We start from the raw sequence: 12,137 nt of genomic DNA on the forward strand, positions 1-12,137 counted from the left end.
TAAATCAAATTACACAAACGTATAATTTTATTATGCTTTCAAAGACTAGATGTGTTCAAAGACAGGCTAGTTACACAGGGGTGTATCACATTTTAGGTATTAAATATTATACTCTACATTGCAATATTTGCGCATTTTACAACTTAAAGTCTTTGCCAGCAGCGCAGACTGCGGAGAGACAAGACAAATGAAGCACACAGGGAATCATAATCCTTGTAAGCGCTAAGGGAAATAGATTAATTTTAATAACACATTTTCTAACTGTGTGCCTAAACGCTCCTATGTGTGTAAAGGAGTGTGTGGGCGTGTGTGAGCATGTGTGTGTGTGAGCATCCTGCCTTGCAGAAGCTGGCAAACTTCACATGGGCACCCAGCCCAGTCATTGAATCAGCACAATGTTACTGTGCAGCAGTGCAGGAGGAGAGACTGTTCTGTCCGAAAGCCAGCTGAGCAAAAAGAATGACACTTACCCTGCAGTTTTTGCATCACATTAGTGATGTCCACAGACGGTCGACCAAAGTGCCTTGGAGAGGCCATGTTGTCCCGCTGCAGCTGTAAGACAAGGTGGGTCACTGATGCTGATGGCAGAAGATCCTTCACAACTGTCCTGACTGGGACATCCCCTCTGCCGCTCCCTCCCTCCGCTGCTCTCCTTCTCCTTCTCTCTCTCTCTCTTTCTAATTTCACTGCAGGACCAGGTCCAATTGATTCTCAGGTTTCATGCAGGGACAAGCAGGTTTACTGTCCAATAGAAGCACTTCTTCCATTCATCGCCTGCAAAAGAGAAGTAAGAGGGTTTCAATTGAGGCCACACCTATTGTCAGACAATTTTTTTAACCACACTGTTTTGCTCAGTGTGTCTCAACAAACAGTATCAAATGTTCATCTGGCTCATTTCTGCACCAGTTAAACTATTAAACTTCTCTTGTTCATAAGTACATGTTCATGTTGAATGCCTGTACAAACATCACCTCAGGGAACTCAGCTATTACTTAGGCACACTCATACGTTTCTTGCAGTTTGCCTACATCACTGAAATATTACCACCATCTGCATGTGACTGTTTTAATTAATACTTTCATGCTTTTATTCCAATTATACTGTTTTTGGTGTTGTTTTTACCTCTCGGCTGCACGTTTGAGTTTTATAATGCAACTAAAACTTGTTACCCTCAATATCATTTGCATATCCCTGTGGACGGGGAGCGTTCTTGCAAAACAGAGCTTGCTTTCAGTATGTTTGCGTTGTGATAATAAAACTTAATTACCCTATCTATGATACAAGACAATTTCTTTTTGTGGTTTTGTCACATGATATCACAGGAAATGCTATAGCATACATGGCGTGGGCACCTTATAAGGTTTTTTTTTTTTTTTTTAACAGAAGACTTTCTGACATGTTACAGTAGGAAAATCACAGGTGTAAATAATAAAATTAACGATGGCTGCTGGTGCTGTGCATGCTGGCTCACAGTCACGCTGCCATGGCTTAAAACAGAGCCACAATTAAGGGTATTCGTAACACCTGTGCTTTTGCTCCAGACAAAATATCTGTTGTGGGAAGGGCATATCGACTTTTCTGGCTCCCATTATGCTTTTAAAAGCTACAAGTGCTTGAAAACAGGCGCCTTAAACAGCTTAATTTTTAAAATTATCACCTTTTCTGTATGAATAAAGGTGTCAATCAATCCAGTCATTGCTTACATTCAAGATTACATTATTTGTCCCTGGGGATATTTGTTTCGGACACAAAGTCTGCCACAATAAGATACATATATAGAGCAGGAACAGACGTAAAGTGCATTCAAATACATGCAACACTGCCCCTCATATTACACCCTCCTTTTGTCCTGAGTTAATGAGATTCACTGAGTTTTTATACCTCTTCAGGTTATCTCCTAACATGTCTTTTCAATTAAATATACATTTTACAGTCAGACTCAAGTGTGCTGACACATACAAGGTGTCTGACTAAATTTGGCTGTCATTAGTTCTCAAAAAAGTGCCACCAAGAAATGCACAGGAAGACAGCAATATAAAAATAGATATAGGAAGACACAAGGATGAGAAAGATAAGCAAAGCTGACCACAAAGACACCATTAACAGGCAAGTAAGTGGACAACAGCCACATTATATATGACATTATGACATTAAGTAAAATGGTTGAATGGTATAGCTGAAAGAGTGAAACTGTATTTCCTCTTGGCCTGCAAACTACAAACATATAAACCCTCTTACACTTTAAGGGAAATGAAAAAGGAAGTTAAATTGTCGAGTGAGAAAATGTAAGAATTAGCCTGAACAAGTATCAAAGATAGCTAGCTAGGTAAGTTACAAACGTTTACCCCTAACGGTTACATGTACACCTGTTGCGCACATATTAAGTTCAAATAAAGTTATTTAACACTTAATTATAATGTCTGAAACAATGTTTGATACCTGCACAGCTATTTGAATGAAGCATTACCGCCAGCGTGACACGAGAGGAAGTTACTAAACCACCACAAACCCCAAAAACTAGCATGAAACTCACTGAAAGTAAAACAGTAGTTACCGCTACAATAAACAGGAGCCTAACAACCAACAGGCAAACATAACAGTGATTAATGAAATCCAAAGTTGCATCTGACATGTCATCTTACCACTCTGAGGACAGCGGAGCATGATAACTTTACAGAGGAAGTGTCTGTGTTTCCTTGTTGCCAGTGGTAACGGGGAAAATGAAACATGGTGGCTTTAGGTGAAGTTTGTAACCACAAGAAGAAGAAGAGGAGCGGCACGCTGCTGCTGCTGGCTGCAAACTGAACACAGACTGGTGGAGGAGGGGTCTGAAATGTGTGGTCTAGTTCCTCTCCTCTTAATTTTTTTTGGGACAAAAGGGGTCATTCAGTGGGTGAACACAGAGGAATTCCGGGTATCCCCCCTGTCTGTCTCCAGGGTTTGTTTATGGCACTTCACGGTTAGTTTGTAGTGACGTTTTCACACTGTGTCATAGTTTGTGATGATGAAATTAATACAGAACTAAAGTTTATATTTTTTATGTTTAATATTCTATTTCCTTACTCTGTGTCATATATTGTATTTTATTCCTCTGTTTTAACTTTTGCACCGCCTATTTTATGTTAGTAAGGGACTGTTCTTTACTTATCAGCGGCATGGTGATGCAGTGGTTAGCATTGTTACCTCACAGCAAGAAGGTTCCTGGTTTGAGCCCTTCAATGTGGAGTTTGCATGCTCTCCTCATGTCAGAGTGGGTTTATTTCTGGATACTCCAGCTTCCTCCCACAGTCCAAAGACATGCAGGTTGATTGGTGACTCTAAATTGGCCATAGCTGTGAATGGTTGTCTGTCTTTATGTGTCAGCCTCGCAATAGTCTGGCGACCTGTCCAGGGTGTAACCCGCCTCTCCCCCAATGTCAGCTGGGATAGGCTCCAGCCCTCCTGCAACCTCTAACAGGATAAGCGGTTACAGAAAATGAATGAATAAGGGACTGTTCTTTACTTATCAGAGGATGGGGTGTAACACTGTTTGTTTTGTTTTGTTTTTTGACCCCTCCAAAGTTTGTATATTTTTCCTTGAACCTTCCTTGATAGCCTGGTGAAACCATCCTGATGACATGTGCTCAACATTCATTTTATCTCTCTGTATCTGCAGCCGCCCCACTTTCCAAAAATTAAAATACAATCAGGGCCAATCAGGGATCCGCACTGTACTTGACAACATAAGCAGCAAATCAGGGATGTTGTAGTTGAAGACGTAAAATGCAGGCCACAGCTTGCAGAACAGTAATGGCAAAATCCTGGAGTTTAAAAAAGCCTTGGTTTTTCACTTTTGTTGTGCATGCTAGATTGTTGGTGCAAATGGGTTTTTTTGGGCTAAATTTCAAATGAGACATAGAGCAACCTTATTTTGATGAAACATCACTGTTTTAAGCTCAGATTTGAAGCATTTGTCACACATGATGTGCCCCAAGACCGTCAGAAATTTGAGAATTCACCAGAAGTTTCCGCTTCTACAGTTTGTAGTTTTGATAAATGGTGTAATTTGGGCAATTTTTAAAGAATTTGTGGTAAAATAAAAACAAAATACAACCATTTGTATGCCCTTCCCAGAGCCAAAATAAATGAGTCCCTCCCCAGAGTTTAAAAAAAATAGTTGACATGCCTCCCCCTTTTTTGCACCAGCCCCTCCCACCTTATAAGTAACAAACAGTGCCTAATCCTATTAGATTCTCTCTCTTTGTGTGTGTGTGTGTGTGTGTGTGTGTGTGTGTGTGTGTGTGTGTGTGTGTTCCTTTCATACATTTTGCAGTAGCATTGCTGGAGGGAGCCTGATAATTAAGAATCTCATTGCCAAGTACTGCTTTATTAAAATTGTTGTGCATATGACAAATAATGAACTTTGAGTTTCAGTAGTCAGGATGTGGGCAGGGCTGGAAATAACCACCAGCCACTAGCCAAGTACTGGTAAAATGTACAAGTGCCTGCTAGATTTGTTTCACTCACCAGCCTAAGAACCAATGGTAAACTGTTGAGTGGCTGTGGACAAAAAATACATTTGCAGGGAAATTCTCCTGCAGCATGCTTGCACACTTGCTTTGTTGGAGCTTGCTCTTTAATTATTCAGGAAGACCCCTCCAGTGGGAAGGGATGGAGGTAAAAGTGGCTGCAAACCACATGGATCACAGCCTGTTTAAGTCATGAAACAAGGGTCATATGATTGTCACTTTCTGAAAAGCCAGGAAGTCTGCATTTAGAAATGATAGTAAGTTTTTAGCCAAAGGTCAGGGGTTCTCACTTTCTAGTAAGGTAAAAGTCACTCGCAAGTTTGTTTTGGGGTTATTTACAAGTTCAAAATTCTGTGTGATATTTATTGCATAGTTCTGACTTATACCCTTGATCAATACATGGTCGTAATCCTCTGTGTTTAGCAAATGAAGGAGTGGTAAGGTAGTAAGCAGAGCAAATTCAGCCCTCCAACTAGTCTTGAGAACATCAACTGGACAAATTCAATATAAGCAACATGATATTTAGAGCATAATATTTGAGGAAACGCATGAATTCAGTGTGAGTAGCAGAAGTGTGAACTCACTCCAGTACTGAAGTTGGCTGGTGACTGCAGGGAGTTAGTTTGCGGGCTACTCTTCCAGCTGGTGCCTCTCTACTCGTAGTCAAGATTGTGTAAAAAAGACATCGTGTGCCAAAGGACATAGTTTAAATGTGTTATAAAAACTATGAAGTTTTACTGAAAACTACCTTTACTGCCCTGTTAATTCTAAACAAAAACTTTCAGGTTTTTTTTACAGGTGGTGTGTGCAAGGTAAAAATGAAGACAGTGAATAAATTATTTCTCAGACAGGTAGGCAGGCAGGTGCATATATAGGTGCAAGTAGCTGGAAAACAGAGGCATGATTCAACAATGTAGCATTCCACCTTAGACAATCCCACTAAGTACAATGGGTATAAACCAGTAGGTCTATACATACAGCTGGGCTGATTAGGGGAAATAGGAAACAGGTGGGCGGGGGAAGGTTAGGCTACTGCAGGACTTATGAGAGAAAGTGGGAACAGGGGAGGAGGTGGGCGGGGGTGACTGGGACTGGAGGGAGGGAGGGTTATTGCAGGACAATAGGGAGAGGTTGGAGTGATATGACTTGGGCTTGTAGAAAGGTCAAAGGGCATTTGGTGGACAGGTAGAAAATGGCAATGAGCAGATTTGGAGAAGTGACTTTGGATGGATGGAAAAAGAGAGAAACAGTATGTTACACAGTTTAAAAACTGTACCTTGCTAACACGTGCACACTTAAACAACCTTTGAAATCCTGCAGCTGAATTAGTATCAGTGGCGAAAGGTAATCATGGTGGGCCCCAGTGTCACAATTATGATGGGCCCCATTGCACACAATTAGCGATTGTATATTGTATTGTCTCACCACGTGATCAAATAGAGACTTGACACTGGACAACTTCAACATACATATTACCTAGCATAAATCACTCATATAATTAAATTGTTTTTAATGCTTCATAGTTTTTATAGAACAAGCATATATTTTTGTCATAGACTGCTACTGACTATTTACCAAAAAAAAACAAAACAAAAAAAAACCTAAAAAGATGGAGATGGGTTTACCTTTCCAAGGGTATATATAGCCTAGCAAATGGCACTGTTTTCAATTTAACATGAGCTTTGTGACTGCTGGTGCATCTCCTGGGTGACAATCTAAATAATTTGCGAGGGCAAGTTCTCCAACTCCACAGGTCCCAGCACAACGGCACTGTCTGTACTTTCTATATTTGCATCCCCGATTCATATATTTCTTGTGATGTTTGTGGTGAAAATCCACTCTTAATAATGCACATCATAGTGACTGTAAAGTGCTCAAAGCTGCAGTTTCCACATATGCATCTTTATTGTAAGTACTTTAGCACCACCTGCTGGACACCTACGTGTCATGAATGTAAATTTCTGGAGTATTTCCCTTACATAAACCTTGTCTCTGGCCTCTACCTTAATAAAATAGTTTGAGGACTTTGTTGATAACAACAAAGGCCCTACTTAAATGCTTTCTTTTTAAAAAGTATAAATCTGTCCATTTATAGAAAAGGAATAGTAGAACCCATGGAGGGATTACTGAATGGGCCCCCAGGTCTTAACATGTACAATGTGAGTCAAATTAACACATACCACCCAGGAAGAAGCTCTAAATGACCACAAACAGACACAAAATAACTACTACAAAGAGACTCAAAACAACCACAAAGAGACACAACATTACTATAAAGAGATAAAAAACATCCACAAAGAGAAACAAGATGACTACAAAGACGCTCAAAACAACCATAAAGAGATGCAAAATGATTACAAAAAGACACAAACCAACCATAAAGAGACACAAAATGACTACAAAGAGACACAAAACAACCACAAAGAGACACAAAACAAGTGCAGACAGACACAAAACTACAAACAGACACAAAATGACCACAAAGAGACACAAAACAACCACAAACACACACAAAATGACTACAAAGAGACACAAAACAACCACAAAGAGACACAAAACAACTACAACAAGACACAAAACTACAAAGTGCCACAAAATGACTACAAAGTCACACAAAACAACCACAGAGACACAAAATGACTACAAAGGGGCTCAAAACAACCATAAAGAGATGCAAAATGATTACAAAAAGACACAAACCAACCACAAACACACACAAAATGACTACAAAGAGACACAAAACAACCACAAAGAGACACAAAACAACTACAACGAGACACAAAACTACAAACAGACACAAAACAACCACAAACACACACAAAATGACTACAAAGAGACACAAAACAACCACAAAGAGACACAAAACAACTACAACAAGACACAAAACTACAAAGAGACACAAAATGACTACAAAGTCACACAAAACAACCACAAAGAGACACAAAATGACTACAAAGAGGCTCAAAACAACCATAAAGAGATGCAAAATGATTACAAAAAGACACAAACCAACCACAAAGAGACACAAAATGACTACAAGGACATTCAAAATATCCACAAAGAGAAACAGGATGACTACAAAGAGACACAAAACAACAAAAAAGAGACAATCACCACCAAGTCTGTGTGTCTTGCTCCTATGTAGAAGAGGTGGTGGGGCCTTTACATACCTGTACCCAGGGGCCCATTCTTTGGTAATAGGCCTATTGTTGTATCTGATTACTGTATCAGCTGTTGAGCTGCAGAGGGCAAGGTTGTTGCAATGTCAGCCTGAAGACTTTGAGGGCAGAAGTGGAGTGGGAACAGTGCAACAATTGAAGGAAATCCCTGTAGAGACTGAGAGCTTGATAGCCTGCAGACTCCAGTGGATGGTTTGATTTTCATGGTTTCGTTTCTCCAGAACTTTGTGAAACCCCTCAGAAACATTGCCAAGACTTTTTATGTCAGAGGAAAGATTACAAAGTTTTAATGGTTCTGATGTATTTCAATTTAACCTTACAGTCCTATCAAGAACTGTAAGAGCAAAAGCACAACACAAGACACTACTTAAGCCAATAAAACCATTATTGGAAAGTATCGATCCCAAGGAAATGATGCAAAAGGAAACAACCCAGTTTCCCAGTGTTATGTCCCACACAGATAAGCAATGCACTTGCTAATTTTAAAGCCAGAAAGGGAAGGAAGCATGACAGCAAAGTTTCCGCCGTACCAAACACTGTGGAGGGGAAAAAAGCAAAAAGCCTGTCTTGGAAAAAGCTTTGTCTGTCTGCTCAGAGTCAGAGTGGAGTTTAGCAGCAGCTCATGGTGGAACTATGGCTAATAATGAAACACATCCCCTTTTGGAGATACTAAAATCATTTAACACTGGTGAGTGTATCTGCATTTGTTTCTTGTGACGCTCTAGGGACTGTGTCCAAAACCATGTAAGAGTAGCATGTTTGTATTGTAAAATGCAGAACAGGGCTGCAACTAATGAATATTTTCATTATGGAGTAACACGTTTATTATTTTCTTGATTGATTGGTTAGTTTTTTGGTCTATAAAATGTCAGAAAATGGTGAAAAATGTTGATCTGTGTTTCCCAAAGTTGAAAAAGGATATCCTCAAATGTCTTGGTTTGTAAGTCAACCCTAAGATATTCAGTTTACTGTCACAGAGGAGTTAAGAAACAACAAACACATGTGAAATATTCACATTTAATGGACTGAAATCACAGAATTTTGCCCTTTAAAAAAAGATTACTCAAACCTATTAATCGATTATTAAATTAAGTGGCGATTAATGTCATAGTTGATCAGTCACTGCAGCTCTAATGCAGACGTAATCACTCTCCAATTGATCCAACGACTTATATTTTCACATAACATCTGCTTCAGCTCCTAAACTGTCTTTCTACTACTGAAACACACATAAAAACAATTAATATTCTTCACATATTTGAAAGGAACTTCCAGAAAAAAAACTCCAAGATCACTTAAATTGCAGCTTAAAAGCTTTCTGTTTGCTACTGTCTCTATTAAGTTACACTTTTGCTCCATTTATATATATCTGTCTTCACACTGTAACATTTCCTCCCTCTTTTTTCTGTTTTATTCCACTTACCCTTTTTCAAACTTCTATTTAGTTAAATTCTTCTAAAATCCTATTTTTAAGTCTTGTTTGTCTTTCATGTCTTACACGAAGCACCTTGAATTGCCTCGTTGCGTAAGCCGCATATTAACTTCCCCTGAACAGCTTTTCCGGAGAAGACAGGAAACTTTTGTCAATATCCATGAACAATACTGTATGACCCAATTTCAGGAAGAACATGACAATCAAATGATTTAAAAAAAAGGAGTTATTTTTTCCGTTTGCGCTTGAACACAATGATACAACATAGACAGTGAACCCACATGCAGGCATGATGTAAGATTTTATATAACGTTGTGCCCAGTATAGCCGTCCAGCAATAGAGAATCAATAAAAAAATAAAGAACAAAATTTCCTGAAAAAAATCTGGCACATATGAGATACTCAGCTCAACTGCTCCTTGTCTACATTAATAAGATTTTATTTCTAACTTGAAATGCAACTGAAACGTCCCATCACCATCTGGGCAAATAATTTTCCCCATTTTTAGAACAACACAACACATCCTGTTACACACTCCACTAAACATTTCCTTGAGTATTTCCCCTTTTCTGACACTCTGCATTGATTTTTTTTCCCTTTCCAGGTGATATGATTTTAGCCTTCTGTTTATCTATGCTGGTGGGCCTGCTGCTGGGTGCTCTGGTTTACGTTCTGTTGACCTGGGCATCCAGACGCCAGGCAACCGCCAGGATCACCAGGCGCTGCAAGAAGAGATCCAGAACTTCAAACGCACCCATGAGCAACCAGATGGGCCTTTACAGAAGCACTTTTCTGAGCGTCTACAGACAGCCCTCTCTGGAGCCAGTGGGCCCTCTGGGGAGTAAGCCCGGCTTAGAGACCTCCACCTTTCGTCCACTGCCTAAGAGAAGCAGGGCTGGCCTGGACATGGGAGAGGACACTCTGGTCGCCACGACTGAGGACACAGCAGCTTCGAACTCGTCAGATTCAGCATCCCTCGTGCCAAAACAAGAGACAAACAAGAGACACTCCTTCTGGTTGGGCAACAATGGACTTAAAGGGTTCCTGCCCTCACAGACTCCCCCTCCTGCATACGACAGTGTCATCCATGCCTTTGAAGAGACTTGCACTTGAATCTGTCTGCGTAAATACAACAAGAACTGAAAAAGGAGAACATGCTGGGATGACACAGGCTGTGCTCTGCTTTTTATCAAACCATTTCTGAGACTTTACAGTCTACAGCAGTGTGTCCTTAATCGAACAAGATACTTCCACAACCATCAAGTCTCAGCTCAGTATTGTATTATGAGATAGAGATCAGGGTGAAACTAACGACAACTGTCATGATCAATTACAGAGGGAGACCAGGGTTGGTTTGCGCACTTTTCTCTCTCTGACGTATTCCTCTGGCATAATTTATTTTAGTATATTCTGGCCTGCAGCAAAAGAAAGGTTAAAGGTCCGGTGTGTGGGATTTAGGTGTACATACTGGCAGAAATGGAATTTAATGTAATAAATAATAATATATTTCTTTAGTGTATAATCACTTGAAACAAACTATTTTAACATTAATTTCATGCAGTATTTCTACCAGTTCAAATCAGGTGGTCTGTTTGTTTCGGAGAGGAAGAGACATCTGTGGATAATTCCGCTTCTGGTAAAAAACCCCTGAACATCTGGATCTTAAGTAATCAGAGGAAAAAGGTGAGCACACTCTTTAAGGTGCTGGGCCAGCAGCAAAATGTGCCAAACAGCATACAGGAAAGGCTGATTTGTAATGTTGAACTGCTATTCAGTGTTTTTGCTAGTTTTAATTATCGGGTCTGTTTGTTTTGGAGAGGAAGAGACCTCTGGGGATAATCTGTGGCTCCCTGTAAAAACATCCTGCACAATTAACACTGGAGGAACTCTAACCAGTAGAAGTTTTAGCTGGTTACATACTGCAATTCTCACCACTAGATGCCACTAAATCCCCCTTAATTTTACATGCTCTTCCTTTAATGTACACAAATGTTTTCTGTTTTCTTTTAATCTTTCAGAATAGTTTTAATTTCTCAAAATACAATTACAGTTACAACTGTTAACTTTACAGAAATCAGTGTGCCAACCAACCCTGCTCACACTGGACCAAACATGATGAGATTATGTTAATCAACTTCAGTCACTCATTAAGCTGATTTCTATGTCTATAAACAAAAGTAAAATTTTTCCAATATCTCTGTCTGACACCGTAATAAACGGCTATGTTTATTCTACAGATCATTTTTTTCACCCTCAGAAGGTGACTACAAAAACTAAAAAAGATGTCATCCTCACCAAAAAATGTCTTTCAAATGCTTTCATCTCAAATGAGTGCATGTGAAGAAAACAAACGGGTTTGTGTTATATTTTTGTTTCTGTGACCCTCATATTACAACAAAATAGGTGTGTGCCAACCAACCCTGGTCTCCCCCAAAGTGCATGTTAGTGTCTTAATAAACTGATTAGTTAATTTCTCTGTGATATATCACAGAATAAGAAAAAAACGTCCAAGGTCATGTCTTTAAATGTCTTGTTTCGTCTAAATTTGAAAAATATTTAATATACAGTAGAAACAAGTGACAAATCCTAACACTGGAGCAAATCTCACAAGCAAACAATTAATGATTAATCAATGAAATGACTTATCATAGCAGGTTTAATATATTGTTTGTAACCACTATAGAACATCTCTTGATCCACGATGTACTGAAGAGAATAGGAGAGTAGATTTTGCTGTGTTGGTGTGAAGACAAGGAAACACTGTGTGCTGGATAGTTATATTATCTAATATCACAATAAAGATGTAATAAAATATTTTAGTGATTGTGCTTTTTGTGCATAAATGAAACAGCAGAAATCAGTGTATTTATTTAAAATGAGAGTGAATCTAGTGTCATCACAGGCTACTTATATGTGAAATGGAGGAAATTTATCATTGACTTAATTAATGAAACTTAACAGTGTGGCAGGGAGATAGGACAGTCAGTAACAAGCACATTCATCACATCAAGGTCTTGT

General features: G+C 39.3%; 2 protein-coding genes across 2 annotated transcripts in view; one reads left to right on the plus strand and one right to left on the minus strand.

The window, feature by feature from the left end:
• The window catches only part of syne1b (spectrin repeat containing, nuclear envelope 1b), a 100,166-nt gene extending 97,420 nt beyond the window's left edge, over window positions 1-2,746 (minus strand). The window contains exons 1-2 of the mRNA XM_049595234.1: window positions 2,643-2,746; window positions 471-774 (exon numbers count right to left, since the gene is read on the minus strand). Of these exons, the coding sequence (XP_049451191.1) occupies window positions 471-537 (67 nt within the window). The 5' untranslated portion in view covers window positions 538-774; window positions 2,643-2,746. The remainder of the gene's footprint in view (window positions 1-470; window positions 775-2,642) is intronic.
• A 5,519-nt stretch (window positions 2,747-8,265) lies between these two features.
• myct1b (myc target 1b) lies at window positions 8,266-11,935 on the plus strand. Its single transcript, XM_049597064.1, has 2 exons — window positions 8,266-8,375; window positions 9,724-11,935. Exons 1-2 carry the CDS (start codon window positions 8,321-8,323, stop codon window positions 10,230-10,232), a joined length of 564 nt encoding a protein of 187 aa, XP_049453021.1. The 5' UTR covers window positions 8,266-8,320; the 3' UTR covers window positions 10,233-11,935.
• The last annotated feature ends 202 nt before the right edge of the window (window positions 11,936-12,137 follow it).

Source organism: Epinephelus fuscoguttatus, linkage group LG14, assembly GCF_011397635.1.
Source record: "Epinephelus fuscoguttatus linkage group LG14, E.fuscoguttatus.final_Chr_v1".
Taxonomy (NCBI): Eukaryota; Metazoa; Chordata; class Actinopteri; order Perciformes; family Serranidae; genus Epinephelus; species Epinephelus fuscoguttatus.